Source organism: Scyliorhinus canicula, chromosome 23, assembly GCF_902713615.1.
Source record: "Scyliorhinus canicula chromosome 23, sScyCan1.1, whole genome shotgun sequence".
Lineage (NCBI taxonomy): Eukaryota > Metazoa > Chordata > Chondrichthyes > Carcharhiniformes > Scyliorhinidae > Scyliorhinus > Scyliorhinus canicula.
In genome coordinates this window covers 27,361,423-27,388,432 of record NC_052168.1, presented here as the reverse complement: position 1 = coordinate 27,388,432, position 27,010 = coordinate 27,361,423, and the positions used below count along the sequence as shown (strand labels likewise).

At 50.6% G+C, this 27,010-nt stretch overlaps 1 protein-coding gene across 1 annotated transcript in view; it reads right to left on the bottom strand.

The window, feature by feature from the left end:
- Positions 1-27,010, bottom strand: part of fam234b (family with sequence similarity 234 member B) — a 101,561-nt gene that overhangs the window by 25,154 nt on the left and 49,397 nt on the right. Inside the window, exons 8-9 of the mRNA XM_038783983.1 lie at positions 9,093-9,179; positions 8,684-8,765 (exon numbers count right to left, since the gene is read on the bottom strand). Coding sequence (XP_038639911.1) covers positions 8,684-8,765; positions 9,093-9,179 — 169 coding nt within the window. The remainder of the gene's footprint in view (positions 1-8,683; positions 8,766-9,092; positions 9,180-27,010) is intronic.

The following is a 27,010-nucleotide window of genomic DNA, read 5'->3' as shown; positions in this document are numbered from 1 at the left end:
CTGGCGTCTGGAGGCGGGGCTGCTGGCGGATGAGAAGGTGGGCGGGCGGGTTCGGGGATGTATCAAGAGGTACTTAGAGGCCAATGATAATGGGGAGGTCCGGGTGGGGACGGTTTGGGAGGCATTGAAGGCGGTGATTAGAGGGGAGTTGATTTCCATCCGAGCCCATAGGGAGAGGGGAGAGCAAAGAGAGAGGGAGAGGTTGGTGGGGGAGATGGTGAGGGTGGACAGGAGATACGTGGAGGCTCCGGAGGAGGGATTGCTGAGGGAGCGACATAACCTTCAGGCCAAGTTCGACTTGCTGACCACCAGAAAGGCGGAAGCTCAGTGGAGGAAAGCACAGGGAGCGGTGTACGAATATGGGGAGAAGGCGAGTAGGATGCTGGCGCATCAGCTCCGTAAGCGGGAAGCGGCCTGGGAGATTGGTGGAGTGACGGATAGGGGAGGCATGGTGGTGCGAAGGGGGGTGGACATTAATGGAATCTGCAGGGACTTTTATGGGGAATTGTACCGGTCCGAGCCCCCGGTGGGGGGGGGGGGGGCTTTTTGGACAGGCTGAGATTTCCGAAGGTGGAGGAGGGACAGGTGGAGGGGCTGGGGGCGCCGATTGAGCTGGAGGAGCTGGTCAAAGGAATAGGCAGCATGCAGTCGGGGAAGGCGCCGGGGCCAGATGGGTTCCCGGTCGAATTTTATAAAATGTACGCAGACCTGCTGGGCCTCCTGTTGGTTAGGACCTTTAACGAGGCAAGGGAGGGGGGGCTTTGCCCCCGACTATGTCACGGGCGCTGATTTCCTTGATCCTTAAACGAGACAAGGACCCCCTACAGTGTGGATCATATAGGCCAATCACGTTGTTAAATGTGGATGCCAAGCTGTTGGCGAAGATCTTGGCCACAAGAATAGAGGACTGTGTGCCGGGGGTCATTCATGAGGACCAGACAGGGTTTGTGAAGTGAAGGCAGCTGAACACCAATATACGGAGGCTTCTGAATGTTATAATGATGCCGGCGGTAGAAGGGGAGGCGGCGATAGTGGTAGCATTAGACGTGGAGAAGGCCTTTGATAGGGTTGAGTGGGGGTACTTGTGGGAGGTGCTGGAAAGGTTTGGGTTTGGGGAGGGGTTTGTCAGTTGGGTGAGGCTGCTATACGAGGCCCCGATGGCAAGCGTAGCCATGAATAGGAGGAGATCGGACTATTTTGGGTTGTACCGGGGGACGAGACAGGGGTGTCCCCTGTCTCCCTTGCTCTTTGCGTTGGCAATGGAGCCCCTGGCCATGGTGTTGAGGGAGTCGGGGAATTGGAGGGGTCTGGTGCGGGGTGGGGAGGAGCACCAAGTGTCACTTTACGCAGATAACTTGTTGCTATATGTGGCGGACCCAGTGGGGGGAATGCCAGAGGTGATGAAGATTCTTAGGGAATTTGGGGGATTTTCAGGATACAAGCTCAATTTGGGAAAGAGTGAGCTGTTCGTCGTGCAGCCGGGGGATCAGGAGGAGGGGATTGGTAGGCTCCCATTGAAAAGGGCAGGGAGGAGCTTTAGGTACCCGGGAGTCCAGGTGGCTAGGAGCTGGGGGGCCCTGCACAAACTTAACCTCACTAGGCTGGTGGAGCAAATGGAGGAGGAGTTTAAAAGATGGGACATGTTGCCGCTGTCACTGGCGAGCAGGGTGCAGTCCGTCAAGATGACGGTGCTCCCGAGGTTTTTGTTCCTGCTCCAGTGCCTCCCCATCCTTCTCCCGAAGGCCGTTTTTAGGAGGGTCAACAGGAGTATTACGGGATTTGTGTGGGCGCATGGGACTCCGAGGGTGGGAAGGGTATTTTTGGAGCGGGGCAGGGATAGGGGGGGGGCTGGCGCTGCCCAACCTCTGTGGGTACTATTGGGCTGCCAACGCAGCGATGGTGCGTAAGTGGGTAATGGACGGGGAAGGGGCAGCATGGAAGAGGGTGGAGATGGCGTCCTGCATGGACACAAGCCTGGAGGCGCTGGTAACGGCGCCGTTGCCGCTCCCTCCAACGAGGTATACCACAATTCAGTGGTGGCGGCTACCCTCAAAATCTGGGGGCAATGGAGACGGCATAGGGGGGAGGTGGGGGGCTCAACTGAGTCCCCGATACGGGGGAACCACCGGTTTGTTCCAGGGAGCATTGATGGTAGGTTTCTTGGCTGGCATAGCGTAGGTATTAGGAGGTTGAGGGACCTGCTTGTGGATGGGAGGTTCGTGAGCCTGGGGGAGTTAGAGGGGAAGTTTGGGCTCCCCCCAGGGAACTTGTTTAGGTACATGCAGGTTAGGCCGTTTGCCAGGCGGCAGGTGGAGGGGTTCCCTCTGCTGCCCCCACGTGGGGTACGGGACAGGGTGCTCTCGGGGGTGTGGGTTGGAGGAGGGAGGATTTCGGACGTATACCATGTAATGCAGGAAGTGGATGAGGCCTCGGTGGAGGAGCTGAAGGATAAATGGGAAGAGGAGCTGGGTGAGGAGATTGAGGAGGGGACGTGGGTGGATGCCCTGGAAAGTGTGAATTCCTCCTCTTCTTGTGCGAGGCTTAGCCTAATACAGTTCAAGGTGCTACGTAGGGCTCATATGAGGGGGACGAGGATGAGCAGGTTCTTCGGGAGCGAAGACAGGTGTGCTAGGTGCTTGGGGAGCCCAGCGAACCATGCCCATATGTTCTGGGCATGCCCAGCGCTGGGGGAATTCTGGAAGGGGGTAGCAAGGACGGTGTTGAGGGTGGTAGGATCCAGGGTCGAGCCAGGCTGGGGACTCGCAATTTTTGGGGTTGCGGTGGAGCCGGGAGTGCAGGAGGCGATAGAAGCCGGTGTTCTGGCCTTTGCGTCCCTCGTAGCCCGGCGGAGGATTTTGCTTCAATGGAAGGATGCGAGGCCCCCAAGCGTGGAGGCCTGGGTCAATGATATGGCGGGGTTCATCAAATTGGAGAGGGTGAAATTTGCCCTGAGGGGATCAGTACAGGGGTTCTTTAGGCGGTGGCAGCCTTTCCCAGACTTCCTGGCAGAATGATAGGAGGCTAGGCCGACAGCAGCAGCAACCCGGGGGGGAGGGGGGGGTGTGGTTTCGGGGGAAGGGAGAAATGTGTACATGTGTTTATTGAATATGCCAGGTGCTAATCTATTTATTCTTTTTCCTGTTGTTAATACTGTTTTCTTGTTGATACTTTCTGTTTTGATATTTTGTGAAAATCTCAATCAAAATTATTTTTTTTAAAAACCAAAGCCTTGCATGGCTTGATGCCGGGCTGCTTGGGGGCCTCGCATCCTTCCATTGGAGCAAGATCCTCCGCCGGGCTGCATGAAAGGTTTTGATCAGGTCACTAAACCTGGTGCAGGGAGCCATGTTCTGTTCTTGGCATTTTCCTGGTGCTGTCCAGCTGCAAACATCACATCAGTGATCCCTCGACCCTGCCTGAAGCTACATTGGGAATGTCGGTACACAGTCCTGGCGATGCCGGTGCACAGTCCTGGCGATGCCGGTACACAGTCCTGGCGATGTCGGTACACAGTCCTGGCGATGCCGGTACACAGTCCTGGCGATGCCGGTACACAGTCCTGGCGATGCCGGTACACAGTCCTGGCGATGCCGGTACACAGTCCTGGCGATGCCGGTACACAGTCCTGGCGATGCCGGTACACAGTCCTGGCGGTGCCGGTACACAGTCCTGGCGATGCCGGTACACAGTCCTGGCGGTGCCGGTACACAGTCCTGGCGATGCCGGTACACAGTCCTGGCGATGCCGGTACACAGTCCTGGCGATGCCGGTACACAGTCCTGGCGGTGCCGGTACACAGTCCTGGCGGTGCCGGTACACAGTCCTGGCGGTGCCGGTACACAGTCCTGGCGATGCCGGTACACAGTCCTGGCGATGCCGGTACACAGTCCTGGCGATGCCGGTACACAGTCCTGGCGATGCCGGTACACAGTCCTGGCGATGCCGGTACACAGTCCTGGCGATGCCGGTACACAGCCCTGGCGGTGCCGGTACACAGCCCTGGCGATGCCGGTACACAGTCCTGGCGATGCCGGTGCACAGCCCTGGCGATGCCGGTACACAGTCCTGGCGATGCCGGTACACAGTCCTGGCGATGCCGGTACACAGTCCTGGCGATGCCGGTACACAGTCCTGGCGATGCCGGTACACAGTCCTGGCGATGCCGGTACACAGTCCTGGCGATGCCGGTACACAGTCCTGGCGATGCCGGTGCACAGTCCTGGCGGTGTCGGTACACAGTCCTGCCGGTGCCGGTACACAGTCCTGCCGGTGCCGGTGCACAGTCCTGGCGATGCCGGTGCACAGTCCTGGCGATGCCGGTCCACAGTCCTGGCGGTGTCGGTACACAGTCCTGCCGGTGCCGGTACACAGTCCTGGCGGTGCCGGTACACAGTCCTGGCGATGCCGGTACACAGCCCTGGCGATGCCGGTGCACAGTCCTGGCGGTGCCGGTACACAGTCCTGGCGATGCCGGTACACAGTCCTGGCGATGCCGGTACACAGTCCTGGCGATGCCGGTACACAGTCCTGGCGATGCCGGTACACAGTCCTGGCGATGGCGGTACACAGTCCTGGCGATGCCGGTGCACAGTCCTGGCGATGCCGGTACACAGTCCTGGCGATGCCGGTACACAGTCCTGGCGATGTCGGTACACAGTCCTGGCGATGCCGGTACACAGTCCTCGTGCTGCCGGTACACAGTCCTGGCGATGCCGGTACACAGTCCTGGCGATGCCGGTACACAGTCCTGGCGATGGTGGTACACAGTCCTGGCGATGCCGGGTACACAGTCCTGGCGATGCCGGTACACAGTCCTGGCGATGCCGGTACACAGTCCTGGCGATGCCGGTACACAGTCCTGGGCGATGCCGGTACACAGTCCTGGCGATGCCGGTACACAGTCCTGGCGATGCCGGTACACAGTCCTGGCGATGCCGGTACACAGTCCTGGCGATGGTGGTACACAGTCCTGGCGATGCCGGTACACAGTCCTGGCGATGCCGGTGCACAGTCCTGGCGATGCCGGTGCACAGTCCTGGCGATGCCGGTACACAGTCCTGGCGATGCCGGTACACAGTCCTGGCGATGCCGGTACACAGTCCTGGCGATGCCGGTACACAGTCCTGGCGATGCCGGTACACAGTCCTGGCGATGCCGGTACACAGTCCTGGCGATGCCGGTACACAGTCCTGGCGATGCCGGTACACAGTCCTGGCGATGGCGGTACACAGTCCTGGCGATGCCGGTACACAGTCCTGGCGATGCCGGTACACAGTCCTGGCGATGCCGGTACACAGTCCTGGCGATGCCGGTACACAGTCCTGGCGATGTCGGTACACAGTCCTGGCGATGCCGGTACACAGTCCTGGCGATGCCGGTACACAGTCCTGGCGATGCCGGTACACAGTCCTGGCGATGCCGGTACACAGTCCTGGCGATGGTGGTACACAGTCCTGGCGATGCCGGTACACAGTCCTGGCGATGCCGGTGCACAGTCCTGGCGATGCCGGTACACAGTCCTGGCGATGCCGGTACACAGTCCTGGCGATGCCGGTACACAGTCCTGGCGATGCCGGTACACAGTCCTGGCGGTGCCGGTACACAGTCCTGGCGATGCCGGTACACAGTCCTGGCGATGCCGGTACACAGTCCTGCCGGTGCCGGTACACAGTCCTGGCGGTGCCGGTACACAGCCCTGGCGTTGCCGGTACACAGTCCTGGCGGTGCCGGTACACAGCCCTGGCGATGCCGGTACACAGTCCTGGCGATGCCGGTGCACAGCCCTGGCGATGCCGGTGCACAGTCCTGGCGATGCCGGTACACAGTCCTGGCGATGCCGGTACACAGTCCTGGCGATGCCGGTACACAGTCCTGGCGATGCCGGTACACAGTCCTCGCGCCGCCGGTACACAGTCCTGGCGATGCCGGTACACAGTCCTGGCGATGCCGGTACACAGTCCTGGCGATGGTGGTACACAGTCCTGGCGATGCCGGTACACAGTCCTGGCGATGCCGGTACACAGTCCTGGCGATGCCGGTACACAGTCCTGGCGATGCCGGTACACAGTCCTGGCGATGTCGGTACACAGTCCTGGCGATGCCGGTACACAGTCCTGGCGATGCCGGTACACAGTCCTGGCGATGCCGGTACACAGTCCTGGCGATGCCGGTACACAGTCCTGGCGATGGTGGTACACAGTCCTGGCGATGCCGGTACACAGTCCTGCGATGCCGGTGCACAGTCCTGGCGATGCCGGTACACAGTCCTGGCGATGCCGGTACACAGTCCTGGCGATGCCGGTACACAGTCCTGGCGATGCCGGTACACAGACCTGGCGATGCCGGTACACAGCCCTGGCGATGCCGGTGCACAGTCCTGGCGATGCCGGTACACAGTCCTGGCGATGCCGGTACACAGTCCTGGCGATGCCGGTACACAGTCCTGGCGATGCCGGTACACAGTCCTGGCGATGCCGGTACACAGTCCTGGCGATGCCGGTACACAGCCCTGGCGATGCCGGTACACAGTCCTGGCGATGCCGGTACACAGTCCTGGCGATGCCGGTACAACAGTCCTGGCGGTGTCGGTACACAGTCCTGGCGATGCCGGTACACAGTCCTGGCGATGCCGGTACACAGTCCTGGCGATGCCGGTGCACAGTCCTGGCGATGCCGGTACACAGTCCTGGCGATGCCGGTACACAGTCCTGGCGATGCCGGTACACAGTCCTGGCGATGCCGGTACACAGTCCTGGCGATGCCGGTGCACAGTCCTGGCGATGCCGGTACACAGTCCTGGCGATGCCGGTACACAGTCCTGGGCGATGCCGGTACACAGTCCTGGCGATGCCGGTACACAGTCCTGGCGATGCCGGTACAACAGTCCTGGCGATGCCGGTACACAGTCCTGGCGATGCCGGTACACAGTCCTGGCGATGCCGGTGCACAGTCCTGGCGATGCCGGTACACAGTCCCCGCGCCGCCGGTACACAGTCCTGGCGGTGCTGGTGTGCAGCCCTGGCGATGCCGGTACACAGTCCTGGCGATGCCGGTACACAGTCCTGCCGGTGCCGGTACACAGTCCTGGCGGTGCCGGTACACAGTCCTGCCGGTGCCGGTACACAGCCCTGGCGATGCCGGTACACAGTCCTGGCGATGCCGGTACACAGTCCTGGCAGTGCCGGTACACAGTCCTGGCGATGCCGGTACTCAGCCCTGGCGATGCCGGTGCACAGCCCTGGCGATGCTGGTGTGCAGCCCTGGCGATGCCGGTACACAGTCCTGGCGGTGCCGGTGTGCAGCCCTGGCAGTGTTGGGTGAGCGTCTGCGCGGAGTCTGCACATTCTCGCCGTGACTGCGTGGGTTTCCCTCTGGGTGCTCCGGTTTCCTTCCACAGTCCCAAGATGTGGAGGTTAGGTGAGGGGTTAAGTTAGGTTAACTCACCGTGCTGCCCCCTTTTGCTTCGGTACCATTTTTTTTTATGCCATAGCTTTGCCTGTCTATCTTTGATTCTAATTCACCCGGGACAAATCTGCTCTCACCACACTGAAATTGGTCTTCTTCCAATGAATTCATTATTTTTACTCTGAATTGTTCAGTGTGCTTTTCCATAGCTAATCTCAACAGGATGATACCATGATCACTGTCCCGCTACATGATGCTGGAAAACCAAAGCACGGGAGGCTGCCAGGCTACGGGGCGGGGAATGAGTGGTATGTGGGGCTGAGATAACAACACAGTTAAATGATGCACCTTCCTTCCCCTTTGGGCCAGATATATACCGAGGTAGAAAATTGCGCTGAACTCACTTCATAAGCTCTTCCCCTCTGCCCTTCGCACTATTACTATCCCAGTCTATATTAGGATAATTAAAGCCCCCCCCCCACCATTATAACCACTCAATAATTTTTGCACCTCTGCAATTTCTTTGCAAAATTTAAGCTGATATTTCGTCCACTTGAATACACCTAACGGCCCTAACTAAATACATTCTGTCCTTAACTCCTTGAGAACATCCTCTACCTGCAAATATTCTCCTTAATCAATTCTGCTATTCCTCCACCTTTCATTCACAGAAAACCTTCAGTGCAGAAGGAGGCCATTCGGCCCATCAAGTCTGCACCGACCCTCTGAAAGAGCACCCTACCCAGGCCCACTCCCCCGCCCTATCCCTGTAACCTAATCTGCACATCTTTGGACTGTGGGAGGAAACCGGAGCATCCGGAGGAAACCCATGCAGATTCCCCATCTACTCCGAACATCTATCCAAGGAATAATTAGTTCCCAGTCCTACCCATTTCATGAGCCAGAGCTCCGTTATTGCTGTAACATTACGTTCTCACGGACATATCTGCACTTTAACATATTATAAGGAAACCAAATTTAGCCCGATTACATTCACTCTGACCCACCCACTATCAGAACATTTCAGATTCTAATATTCTCTCTCATCTCCCCCAAAGCATGTTTGCCTTGGCCTTCCCCATCTAATATTACCTCCTGGTTCCCAAACCCATTGTGTGTTTAAACCCTCTCCTGTGGCATTGACAAGTTTACCCACATGGCCAATGATCCTGGCAGACCAAAGCACAGAAGGATGCCAGCCACGGGGCGGCGAATGAGTGGGGCGGAGATAACAACAGAGTTAAATGGAACCACAAGAGAACAAATCCGTAACTCACACCTTCCTCGTGTTGCTCCCGCTACTGATCTGGATCAAGAAATCCAGGATGTTGTCTTGGTTGAAGAAGCCAGTCACAGGAGCACTGAAAGGAAAACCATTCCTGTTACTCTTACACAAAGGGAGTAAACCAGGTGCTCCTCGATTCAGGACACGGAACTCCATCCTCCATCTCTAGCCCAATGTCACCGGACACACCCCTGGCCGAGAGACTGCCGTGTGGATATTACAGGGTAACGCAGGGACGCCACATTAACAGTCTGTGAGTGATAACACATACATTGTAGTGTAGTGTGATTATTCACAGACTGCAGAGCCAGGAAGTGCCAATGTTTCAATGACAACAAAGTTTCCCACACAGAAAAATCTCCCCAGGGCACATCGCCGATTAAACTCATTGCCCCAAACTTACCCTTCGATGCTGCTTCCGTTTGCAGACCACAGTTGCCGAAGGTGCTGTCCATTCACAAGCTGCAGCCTATCCCTTGTAGGATCAGAATGTCACTGCCACTCTCTCCACGTCGGCTTCAGAAATCTGCAGGTCCCTCGCCGAACCATTACTGCTGGGAGAAAATGGACTTGTTTACATCAAAGTTAATTGATAAAAACCCCAGTCTTAAACATACTGTACAATCCCACACACAGAGCACAATCTCCACTCACACACACTGTACAGTCCACACTCACACACTGTACAATCCACACTCACACACTGTACAATCCACTCACACACACTGTACAGTCCACACTCACACACTGTACAATCCACACTCACACACTGTACAATCCACTCTCACACACACTGTACAATCCACACTCACACACTGTACAATCCACTCACACACACTGTACAATCCACACTCATACACACTGTACAATCCACACTCACACACACTGTACAGTCCACTCTCACACACTGTACAATCCACACTCACACACACTGTACAGTCCACTCACACACACTGTACAATCCACACTCACACACACTGTACAATCCACACTCACACACACACTGTACAGTCCACACACACACACACTGTACAATCCACACACACACCTGTACAATCCACACTCACACACACAGTACAGTCCACACTCACACACACTGTACAGTCCACACTCACACACACTGTACAATCCACACTCACACACACTGTACAATCCACACTCACACACACTGTACAATCCACACTCACACACACTGTACAGTCCACTCTCACACACTGTACAATCCACACTCACACACACTGTACAATCCACACTCACACACACTGTACAGTCCACTCACACACACTGTACAATCCACACTCACACACACTGTACAATCCACACTCACACACACAGTACAATCCACACTCACACACACTGTACAGTCCACACTCACACACACTGTACAATCCACACTCACACACACTGTACAATCCACACTCACACACACTGTACAGTCCACCACTCACACACACAGTACAATCCACACCTCACACACACTGTACAATCCACTCACACACACTGTACAATCCCACACTCACACACACTGTACAATCCACTCACACACATACTATACAATCCACACTCACACACACTGTACAATCCACACTCACACACACTGTACAATCCACACTCTCACACACTGTACAATCCACACTCTCACTGTACAATCCACACTCTCACACACTGTACAGTCCACACTCTCACACACTGTACAATCCACACTCTCACACTGTACAATCCACACTCTCACACACTGTACAATCCACACTCACACACACTGTACAATCCACACTCACACACTGTACAATCCACACTCAAAAACACTGTACAATCCACACTCACACACACTGTACAATCCACTCTCACACACACAGTACAATCCACACTCACACACTGTACAGTCCACACTCACACACTGTACAATCCACACTCACACACACAGTACAATCCACACTCACACACACTGTACAATCCACTCTCACACACACAGTACAATCCACACTCACACACACTGTACAATCCACTCACACACACTGTACAATCCACACTCTCACACACTGTACAATCCACTCTCACACACTGTACAATCCACACTCACACACACTGTACAAACCACACTCACACACACTGTACAGTCCACTCACACACACTGTACAATCCACACTCACACACACTGTACAATCCACACACCACACAAGTACAATCCACACTCCACACACACTGTACAGTCCACACTCACACACACTGTACAATCACACTCACACACACGTACAATCCACACTCACACACACTACAATCCACTCACACACTGTACAATCCACACTCTCACACACTGTACAATCCACACTCTCACACTGTACAATTCACACTCTCACACACTGTACAGTCCACACTCTCACACACTGTACAATCCACACTCTCACACTGTACAATCCACACTCACACACACTGTACAATCCACACTCACACACACTGTACAATCCACACTCACACACTGTACAATCCACACTCACACACACTGTACAATCCACACTCTCACACACTGTACAATCCACTCTCACACACACAGTACAATCCACACTCACACACTGTACAGTCCACACTCACACACACAGTACAATCCACTCTCACACACACAGTACAATCCACACTCCACACACTGTACAATATCCACTCACAAACACTGTAAAATCCACACTCACAACACTGTACAATCCACTCACACACACCCTGTACAGTCCACACCACACACACTGTACAATCACACTCACCACACTGTACAGTCCACACTCACACACACTGTACATACCACACTCACACACTGTACAATCCCACACTCACACACTGTACAATCCACACTGTACAGTCCACACTCACACACACTGTACAGTCCACACTCACACACACTGTACAGTCCACACTCACACACACTGTACAATCCACACTCACACACTGTACAGTCCACACTCACACACTGTACAATCCACTCTCACACACTGTACAATCCACACACACACTGTACAATCCACACTCACACTGTACAGTCCACACTCACACACTGTACAATCCACACTCACACACTGTACAATCCACACTCACACACTGTACAATCCACACTCACACACACTGTACAGTCCACACTCACACACTGTACAATCCACACTCACACACACTGTACAGTCCACACTCACACACACTGTACAATCCACACTCACACACACTGTACAATCCACACTCTCACACACTGTACAGTCCACACTCACACACACTGTACAATCCACTCTCACACACTGTACAATCCACACTCTCACACTGTACAATCCACACTCACACAACTGTACAGTCCACACTCACACACACTGTACAATCCACACTCACACACTGTACAATCCACACTCACACACACTGTACAGTCCACACTCACACACACTGTACAGTCCACACTCACACACACTGTACAGTCCACAATCACACACAGTACAATCCACACTCTCACACTGTACAATCCACACTCACACACACTGTACAATCCACTCTCACACTGTACAATCCACACTCACACACACTGTACAATCCACACTCTCACACACTGTACAGTCCACACTCACACACACTGTACAGTCCACACTCACACACTGTACAGTCCACACTCTCACACACTGTACAGTCCACACTCTCACACACTGTACAGTCCACACTCCACACACCTGTACAATCCACACTCACACTGTACAATCCACTCTCACACAGTGTACAATCCACACTCTCACACACTGTACAGTCCACACTCACACACACTGTACAATCCACACTCACACACTGTACAATCCACTCTCACACACTGTACAATCCACACTCTCACACACTGTACAGTCCACACTCTCACACTGTACAGTCCACACTCTCAAACACTGTACAGTCCACACTCACACACACTGTACAATCCACACTCTCACACACTGTACAATTCACACTCACACTGTACAATCCACACTCACACACACTGTACAGTCCACACTCACACACTGTACAATCTACACTCACACACACTGTACAATCCACACTCACACACACTGTACAATCCACTCTCACACACAACTGTACAATCCACACTACACACTGTACGATCCACTCACACACTGTACAATTCACACTCACACACTGTACAGTCCACACTCACACACTGTACAGTCCACACTCACACACTGTACAATCCACTCACACACTGTACAATTCACACTCACACACTGTACAGTCCACACTCACACACTGTACACTCCACACTCACACACACTGTACAGTCCACACTCACACACTGTACAGTCCACACTCACACACTGTACAGTCCACACTCACACACTGTACAGTCCACACTCACACACACTGTACAATTCACACTCACACACACTGTACAATCCACACTCTCACACACTGTACAATCCAATCGCACAAACTGTACAATCCACACTCATACACACTGTACAGTCCACACTCACACACACTGTACAATCCACACTCTCACACACTGTACAATCCACTCGCACAAACTGTACAATCCACACTCACACATTGTACAATTCACACTAACACTGTACAATCCACACTCACACACACTGTACAATCCACACTCACACACTGTACAATCCACACTCACACACTGTACAATCTACACTCACACACACTGTACAATCCACACTCTCACACACTGTACAATCCACACTCACACACTGTACAATCCACACTCACACACACTGTACAATCCACACTCACACACTGTACAATCCACACTCACACTGTACAATCTACACTCACACACACTGTACAATCCACACTCACACACACTGTACAATCCACTCTCACACACACTGTACAATCCACACTCACACACTGTACAATCCACTCACACACTGTACAATTCACACTCACACACACTGTACACTCCACACTCACACCACTGTATAGTCCCACACTCACACACTGTACAGTCCACACTCACACCACACTGTTACAATTCACACTCACACACAACTGTACAATCCACTCGCACAAACTGTACAATCCACTACATACACACTGTACAGTCCACACTCACACACACTGTTACAATCCACACTCACACACACTGTACAATCCACACTCTCACACACTGTACAATCACTCGCACAAACGTACAATCCCACATCACACATTGTACAATTCACACTAACACTGTACAATCCACACTCACACACACTGTACAATCCACATCACACACACTGTACAATCCACACTCACACACACTGTACAATCCACACTCACACACTGTACAATCCACACTCACACACACTGTTACAGTCCACACTCACACACTGTACAATCCACACTCACACACTGTACAATCTACACTCTCACACACATGTACAATCCAACACTCTCACACTGTACAATCCACACTCTCACACACTGTACCATCACACTCACACACTGTACAATCCACACTCACACACTGTACAATCTACACTCACACACCACTGTACAATCCACACTCACACACACTGTACAATCCACACTCACACCACCTGTCCAGTCCACTCACACACACTGTAAATCCACTCACACACACACTGTACAATCCACTCACACACACTGTACAATCCACTGGCACACACTGTACATCCACACTCACACACACTGTACAATCCACTCGCACACACTGTACAATCCACACTCACACACAAGTACAACTCCACTCACACACACTGTACAATCCACACTCACACACACTGTACAATACCTCACACCCACTGTACAATCCACACTCACACACACTGTACAATCCACACCTCACCACACCACTGTACAAAGCCACTCGCACACACCTGTACAATCCACTGGCACACACTGTACAATCCACACTCACACCACACTGTACAATCCACTCACACACACTGTAACAATCCACACTCTCACAACACTGTACAATCCCACTCACACAACTGTACAATCCACTCACACACACTGTACAATCCACACTCACACACCACTGTACAATCCACTCTCACACACTGTACAATCCACTGGCAACACTGTACAATCCACACTCACACACACTGTACAGTTTCACTCACAAACACGTACAGTCCACACTCACACACTGTACAATCCACACTCACACACTGTACAATCCACACTCTCACACTGTACAGTCCACACTCTCACACTGTACAGTCCACACCACTGTACAAATCCACTCACACACACTGTACAATAACTCACACACACTGTACAATCCACACTCTCACACACTGTACAATCACACTCTCACCACACTGTACAATCCACTCACACACACTGTACAATCCACACTCTCACACACTGTACAATCCACTCTCACACACTGTACAATCCACTCACACACACTGTACAATCCACTCACACCACACTGTACCAATCCACACTAGCTCACCACTGTACAATCCACTCACACACACTGTACAATCCACGCCTCTCACACCTGTACAATCCACTCACACACACTGTACAATCCACTCACCACACACACTGTACAATCCACTCACAAACACGGTACAATCCAACACTCTCGTCACACTGTACAATCCACTCACACACACTGTACAATCCACACTCTCACACACTGTACAATCCACTCACACACACTGTACAATCCACTCACACACACTGTACAGTCCACACTCACACACACTGTACAATCCACACTCACACACTGTACAATCCACACTCACACACTGTACAATCCACACTCTCACACACTGTACAATCCACACTCACACACACTGTACAATCCACGCACACACTGTACAGTCCACACTCACACACACTGTACAATCCCACTCACACACTGTACAGTCCACACTCACACACACTGTACAGTCCACACTCACACACTGTCACGTCCACCATCTCACACATGTACAGTCCACCTCACACACTGTACAGTCCACACTCTCACACTGTACAATCCACACTCACACACTGTACAATCCACACTCACACACACTGTACAATCCACACTCATACTGTACAGTCCACACTCACACACACTGTACAATCCACACTCACACACGCTGTACAATCCACACTCGCACTGTACAGTCCACACTCACACACACTGTACAATCCACACTCACACACTGTACAATCCACTCTCACACACACTGTACAATCCACACTCACACACTGTACAATCCACACTCACACACACTGTACAATCACAACTCATACACACTGTACAATCCACACTCACACACACTGTACAGTCTCTCTCACACACAGTACAATCCACACTCACACACCACTGTACGTCCACTCACACACACTGTACAATCCACACTCACACACACTGTACAATCCACACTCACACACACACTGTACAGTCCACACTCACAACACTGTACAATCCACACTCACACACTGTACAATACCACTCACAACACACAGTACAATCCACACTCACAACACTGTACCAGTCCACACTCACACACACTGTACAATCCACACTCACACACACTGTACAATCCACACTCACACACACTGTACAAGCCACACTATACACACGTACAATCCACACTCACACACACTGTACAGTCCACTCTCACACACTGTACAATCACACACTCACACACCACTGTACAATCCACACTCACACACTGTACAATCCACACTCACACACACTGTACAGTCCACACTCACACACACTGTACAATCCACACTCACACACTGGACAATCCACACACACACACACTGTACAGTCCACACTCACACACACAGTACAATCCAACTCACACACACTGTGACAATCCACTCACACACACTGTACAATCCACACTCAACCACACTGTACAATCCACTCACACACATACTGTACAATCCACACTCAACACACGTACAATCCACACCTCACACACACTGTACAATCCACACTCTCACACACTGTTACAATCCACACTCTCACTGTACATCCACACTCTCACCACTGTACAGTCCACACTCTCACACACTGTACAATCCACACTCTCACACTGTACAATCCACACTCTCACACACTGTACAATCCACACTCACACACACTGTACAATCCACACTCACACACTGTACAATCCACACTCAAACACTGTACAATCCACACTCACACCTGTACAGTCCACACGCACCACACTGTACATCCACCACTCACACACACAGTACAATCCACACTCACACACACTGTACAATCCACTCTCACCACACACAGTACAATCCACACCTCCACAACACTGTACAATCCACTCACACACATGTACAATCCACAACTCTCACACACTGTACAATCCACTCTCACACACTGTACAATCCACACTCACACACACTGTACAAACCACACTCACACACACTGTACAGTCCACTCACACACACTGTACAATCCACACTCACACACACTGTACAATCCACACTCACACACTAGTACAATCCACACTCACACACACTGTACAGTCCACACTCACACACACTGTACAATCCACACTCACACACACAGTACAATCCACACTCACACACACTGTACAATCCACACTCACACACACAGTACAATCCACTCACACACTGTACAATCCACACTCTCACACACTGTACAATCCACACTCTCACACTGTACAATCCACACTCTCACACACTGTACAGTCCACACTCTCACACACTGTACAATCCACACTCTCACACTGTACAATCCACACTCACACACACTGTACAATCCACACTCACACACACTGTACAAATCCACACTCACACCACTGTACAACCCACACTCACACACACTGTACAATCCACACTCTCACACACTGTACAATCCACTCTCACACACACAGTACAATCCACACTCACACACTGTACAGTCCACACTCACACACACAGTACAATCCACTCTCACACACACAGTACAATCCACACTCACACACACTGTACAATCCACTCACACACACTGTACAATCCACACTCACACACACTGTACAATCCACTCACACACACACTGTACAGTCCACACTCACACACACTGTACAATCCCACCACTCACACACTGTACAGTCCACACTCACACACACTGTACTACCACACTCACACACTGGACAATCCACACTCACACACTGTACAATCCACACTGTACAGTCCACACTCACACACACTGTACAGGTCCCACACTCACACACACTGTACAGTCCACACTCCACACACACTGTAACAATCCACACTCACACACTGTACAGTCTACACTCACACACTGTACAATCCCTCTCACACACTGTTACAATCCACACTCACACACTGTACAATCCACCTCACACACTGTACAGTCCACACTCACACACTGTACAATCCACACTCACACACTGTACAATCCACACTCACACACTGTACAATCCACACTCACACACTGTACAATCCACACTCACACACACTGTACAGTCCACACTCACACACACTGTACAATCCACACTCACACACACTGTACAGTCCACACTCACACACACTGTACAATCCACACTACACACACTGTACATCCACACTCTCACACACTGTACAGTCCACACTCACACACACTGTACAATCCCTCTCACACACTGTACAATCCCCACTCTCACACTCTACAATCCCACTCACACCCACTGTACAGTCCACACTCACACCACTGTATAATCCCCCACTCACACCCTGTACAATCCACACTCACACACACTGTACAGTCCACACTCACACACACTGTACAGTCCACACTCACACACACTGTACAGTCCACAATCACCACAGTACAATCCACACTCTCACACTGTACAATCCACACTCACACACACTGTACAATCCACTCACACACTGTACAATCCACACTCACACACACTGTACAATCCACACTCTCACACACTGTACAGTCCACACTCACACACTGTACAGTCCACACTCACACACACTGTACAGTCCACACTCTCACACACTGTACAGTCCACACTCTCACACACTGTACGTCCACTCACACACTGTACAATCCACACTCACACACTGTACATCCATCTCACACAGTGTACAATCCACACTCTCACACACTGTACAGTCCCACTCACACACACTGTACAATCCCACACTCACACACTGTACAATCCACCTCTCACACACTGTACATCCACATCTCACACACTGTACAGTCCACACTCTCACACTGTACACTCCCACACTCTCAAACACTGTACAGTCCACACTCACACACTGTACAATCCACACTCTCACACACTGTACAATTCACACTCACACTGTACAATCCACACTCACCACACTGTACAGTCCACACTCAACACTGTACAATCTACACTCACACACACTGTACAATCCACACTCACAACATGTACAATCCACTCTCACACACACTGTACAATCCACACTCACACACTGTACAATCCACTCACACACTGTACAATCCACACTCACACACACTGTACACTCCACACTCACACACTGTACAGTCCACACTCACACACTGTACAATCCACACTCACACACTGTACAGTCCACACTCACACACTGTACAGTCCACACTCACACACACTGTACAGTCCACACTCACACACACTGTACAATCCACACTCTCACACACTGTCAAAATCCAATCGCACAAACTGTACAATCCCACTCATACACAATGTACAGTCCCCACACTCAACTGTACAATCCACACTCTCACACACTGACAATCCACTCCACAAACTGTACAATCCCACTCACACATTGACAATTCACACTAACACTGTACAATCCACACTCACACACAACTGTACAATCCACACTCACACACTGTACAATCCACACTCTCACACTGTACAATCCACACTCACACACACTGTACAATCCACACTCTCACACACTGTACAATCCACACTCTCACACACTGTACAATCCACACTCACACACACTGTACAATCCACACTCACACACTGTACAATCCACACTCACACTGTACAATCCACACTCACACACTGTACAATCCACACTCACTCACACTGTACAATCCACACTCTCACACACTGTCAATCCACACTCACACACTGTACAATCCACTCACACACACTGTACAATTCACACTCACACACCGTACACTCCACACTCACACACTGTACAGTCCACACTCACACACTGTACAGTCCCACTCACACACACTGTACAATCACACTCACACACACACTGTACAATCCACTCTCACAAACTGTACAATCCACACTCATACACTGTACAGTCCACACTCACACACACTGTACAATCCACACTCACACACACTGTACAATCCACACTCACACACACTGTACAATCCACACTCACACACTGTACAATCCACACTCACACACTGTACAATCCACACTCACACACTGTACAATCCACACTCACACACACTGTACAATCCACACTCACACACACTGTACAATCCACACTCACACACACTGTACAGTCCACCTCACACACACTGTACAATCCACTCACACACACTGTACAATCCACACTCACACACTGTACAATCCACACTCACACACTGTACGTCCACACTCACACACTGTACAATCCACACTCACACGGTACAATCTACCTCTCACACACTGTACAATCCACACTCACACACTGTACAATCCACACTCACACCACTGTACAGTCCACACTCACACACTGTACAATCCACACTCACACATTGTACAATTCACACTAACACTGTACAATCCACACTCACACACACTGTACAATCCACCTCATCACACACACTGTACAATCCACACTCACACACACGTACAATCCACACTCACACACTGTACAATCCACACTCACACACACTGTACAGTCCACACTCACACACTGTACAATCCACACTCACACCTGTACAATCTACACTCTCACACACTTACAATCCCACTCTCACACTGTACAATCCACACTCTCACACTGTACCATTCACACTCACACACTGTACAATCCACACTCACACACTGTACATCTACACTCACACACACTGTACAATCCACACACACACACTGTACAATCCACACTCACACACACTGTCCAGTCCACTCACACACACTGTACAATCCACCACACAGACACTGTACAATCACTCACACACACTGTACAATCCACTGGCACACACTGTACAATCCACACTCACACACTGTACAATCCACCGCACACACTGTACAATCCACACTCACACACACTGTACAATCCTCACACACTGACAATCCACACTCACACACACTGTACAATCCCTCACACACACTGTACAATCCACACTCACACACACTGTACAAATCCACACTCACACACACTGTACAATCCACTCGCACACACTGTACATCCACGGCACACACTGTACAATCCACACTCACACACACGTACAATCCACACTCAACACACTGTACAATCCAACCACACACACCTACAATCCACCGCACACACTGTACAATCCACTGGCACACCTGTACAATCCACACTCACACACACTGTACAATCCACATCACACACACTGTACATCCCTCGCACACACTGTACAATCCACTGGCACACACTGTACAATCCACTCACACACACTACAATCCACACTCACACACTGTACAATCCACACTCACACACGTACAATCCACTCACAAACCTGTACAATCCACACTCACACACATGTACAATCCACACTCACACACACTGTACAACCCTCTCACACACTGTACAATCACTGGCACACACTGTACATCCACACTCACCACACTGTACAGTCCACTCACACACTGTACAGTCCACATCCACAACTGTACAATCCACCTCCACACTGTACAATCCACACTCTCACACTGTACAGTCCACACTCTCACACTGTACAGTCCACACACACTGTACATCCACACTCACACACACTGTACATCCACACTCACACACACGTACAATCCACACTCACACACACTGTACAGTACACACTCACCACTGTACAATCCACACTCACACACACTGTACAATCCCACTCACACACTGTACAATCCACACTCAAACACTGTACAGTCCACACTCACACTGTACAATCCACACTCACACACTGTACAATTCACACTCACACACTGTACAATCCACACTCACACACTGTACAATCCACACTCACACACACTGTACAGTCCACACTCACACACTGTACAATCCACACTCACACACTGTACAATTCACACTCACACTGTACAATCCACACTCCACACACTGTACAATCCACACTCACACACACTGTACAATCCCACACCACACACACTGACAATCCACACTCACACACTGTACAATCCCACTCACACACACACTTCAGTCCACACTCACACACTGTACAATCCACACTCACACTGTACAATCTACACTCTCACACACTGTACAATCCACACTCTCACACTGTACATCCACACTCTCACACACTGTACCATTCACACTCCACACTGTACAATCCACACTCACACACTGTACAATCTACACTCACACACTGTACAATCCACACACACACACTGTACAATCCACACTCACACACACTGCTCCAGTCCACACCACACACACTGTACAATCCACTCACACAGACACTGTACATCCACCACACACACTGTACAATCCACTGGCACACACTGTACAATCCCACTCACACAACTGTACATCCACTCGCACACACTGTACAATCCACACTCACACACACTGTACAATCCACTCACACACACGTACAACCACACTCACAACACTGTACAATCCACTCACACACACTGTACAATCCACACTCACACACACTGTACAATCCACACGCACACACACTGTACCAATCACTCGCACACACTGTACAATCCACTGGCACACACTGTACAATCCACACTCACACACACTGTACAATCCACTCACACACACTGTACAATCCACACTCTCACACACTGTACAATCCACACTCACACACACTGTACAATCCACTCACACACACTGTACAATCCACACTCACACACACTGTACAATCCACACTCACACACACTGTACATCCACTCTCACACACTGTACAATCCACCTGGCACACACTGTACAATCCACACTCACACACACTGTACAGTCCACTCACACACACTGTACAGTCCACCACTCACACACTGTACAATCCACACTCACACACTGTACAATCCACACTCTCACACTGTACAGTCCACACTCTCACACTGTACAGTCCACACACACTGTACAATCCACTCACACACACTGTACAATCAACTCACACACACGTACAATCCACTCTCACACACTGTACAATCCACACTCTCACACACTGTACAATCCACTCACACACCTGTACAATCCACACTCACACACACTGTACAGTCCACACTCTCACACACTGTACAATCCACTCACACACACTGTACAATCCACTCACACACTGTACAATCCACACTCTCACCACTGTACAATCCACACTCACACACTGTACAATCCACTCACACACACTGTACAATCCACTCACACACACTGTACAATCCACACTCTCACACACTGTACAATCCACTCACACACACTGTACATCCACGCTCTCACACACTGTACAATCCACTCACACACTGTACAATCCCTCACACACACTGTACATCCACTCACACACACTGTACAATCCACACCCTCTCACACTGTACAATCCACTCACCACACTGTACAATCCACACTCTCACACACTGTACAATCCACTCACACACACTGTACAATCCACTCACACACACTGTACAGTCCACACTCACACACTGTACAATCCACTCACACACTGTACAATCCACACTCACACACTGTACAATCCACACTCTCACACACTGTACAATCCACACTCCCACCACTGTACAATCCACTCACACACTGTACAGTCCACACTCACACACTGTACAATCCACACTCTCACACACTGTACAGTCCACACTCACACACACTGTACAGTCCACACTCACACTGTACAGTCCACACTCACACTGTACAGTCCACACTCACACACTGTACAGTCCACACTCACACTGTACAATCCACACTCACACACACTGACAATCCACACTCACACACTGTACAATCCCACTCAACTGTACAGTCCACACTCACACACACTGTACAATCCACACTCACACACACTGTACAATCCACACTCACACACGCTGTACAATCCACACTCGCTACTGTACAGTCCACACTCTCACACACTGTACAATCCACACTCCACACACTGTACAATCCACACTCACACACACTGTACAATCCACACTCACACACACTGTACAGTCCCACACTCACACACTGTACAATCCACTCAAACACACTGTACAATCCACACTCAACACACTGTACAATCCACACTCACACACACTGTACAATCCACACTCACACATGTACAGTCCACACTCACACACACTGTACAGTCCCACTCACACTGTACCAATCCACACTCACACCACTGTACAATCCACTCACACACACGTACAATTCCACTCACACACACTGTACAATCCACACTCACACACACAGTACAATCAACACTCACACACACTGTACAATCCACACTCCACACATGTACAGTCCACCACTCACACACTGTACAATCCACACTCACACACACTGTACAATCCACACTCACACACTGTACAATCCACACTCACACACACTGTACAATCCACACTCACACACACTGTACAATCCACACTCACACACTGTACAGTCCACACTCACACACTGTACAATCCACTCACACACTGTACAATCCACACTCACACACACTGTGTCCACATTCCCACACACACTGGTACAGTCCACACTCACACACACGTACAATCCACACACACTGTACAGTTCACTCTCACACACTGTACAGTCCACACTCACACACTGTACAATCCACACTCACACACCTGTACAATCTACACTCACACACATGTACAATCCACACTCACACACACTGTACAGTCCACACTCACACACTGTACAATCCACACTCACACAGATACAATCCACATCTCACACTCTGTACAATCCACACTCACACACTGTACAGTCCACACTCACACACACTGTACAGTCCACTCACACTGTACAATCACACTCACACACACTGTACAATCCACACTCAACACACTGTACAATCCACACTCACACACTGTACATCCACACTCACACACTGACAATCCACACACACACTGTACAGTTCACCTCACACACTGTACATCCACACTCACACACACTGTACAATCCACACTCACACACACTGTACAATCCACACTCAACACCTGTACAGTCCACTCACACACACTGTACAATCCACACTCACACATTGTACAATTCACACTAACACTGTACAATCCACACTCACACACACTGTACAATCCACCTCACACATTGTACCAATTCACACTAACACTGTACAATCCACCACTCCACACACTGTACAATCCACACCACAACACTGTACAATCCACACTCACACACACACTGTACAATCCACCAACACACTGTACAATCCACTCACACACACTGTACAATCCACTCACACACACTGTACAATCCACACTCTCCACACTGTACAATCCACACTCACACACACTGTACAATCCACACTCTCACACACTGTACAATCCACTCACACACACTGTACAATCCACACTCACACACACTGTACAATCCACTCACACACACTGTACAGTCCACACTCACACACTGTACAATCCACACTCACACTGTACAATCCACACTCACACACACTGTACAATCCACTCACACACTGTACAATCCACACTCACACACTGTACAATCCACTCACACACACTGTACAGTCCACCTCACACACTGTACAATCCACACACACACTGTACAATCCACACTCACACACACGGTACAATCCACGCACACACTGTACAGTCCACACTCACACACACTGTACAATCCACTCACACACTGTACAGTCCACACTCACACACACTGACAGTGCACACTGACACACTGTACAGTCCCACTCTCACACTGTACAGTCCACACTCACACACTGTACAGTCCACACTCTCACACTGTACAATCCACACTCACACACTGTACAATCCACACTCTCACACACTGTACAATCCACACTCACACTGTACAGTCCACACTCACACACACTGTACAATCCACTCTCACACACTGTACAATCCACACTCACACTGTACAGTCCACACTCACACACTGTACAATCCACACTCACACACTGTACAGTCCACACTCACACACACTGTACAATCCACACTCACACTGTACACTCCACACTCACACACACTGTACCATCCACACTCACACTGTACAATCCACACTCACACACTGTACAATTCACACTCACACACTGTACAATCCACACTCACACACTGTACAATCCACACTCACACACACTGTACAAGCTCCACACTCACACTGTACAAACCACACACTCACACACTGTACAATCCACACTCACACATGTACAATCCACACTCCACACACTGTACAATCCACACTCACACACGTACAGTCCACACTCACACCCACTGTACAATCCACACTCCACACACTGTACACTCCACTCACACCACTGTACAATCCACACTCAACACACTGTACAATCCACACTCACACACACGTACAGTCCACACTCACAACTGTACAGTCCACACTCACACACTGTACAATCCACACTCACACACACTGTACAATCCACACTCACCACTGTACAGTCCACATCACACACACGTACAATCCACATCACACACTGTACAGTCCACACTCTCACACTGTACAGTCCACACTCACACACACTGTACAATCCACACTCTCACACTGTACAGTCCACACTCACACACACTGTACAGTCCACTCACACTGTACAATCCACACTCACACACACTGTACAATCCACTCACACACACTGTACAATCCACTCACACACACTGTACAGTCCACACTCACACACTGTACAATCCACTCACACACACTGTACATCCACACTCACACACTGTACAATCCACACTCACACACTGTACAGTCCACACTCACACACACTGTACAATCCACACTCACACACTGTACAGTCCACACTCTCACACTGTACAATCCACCTTAAAACACACATGTACAATCCACACTCACACACTGTACAATCCACACTCACACACACTGTACAATCCACACTCACACACACTGTACAGTCCACACTCACACACACTGTACAATCCACTCACACACTGTACAATCCACACTCACACACACTGTACAATCCACACACACACTGTACAGTCCACACTCACACACTGT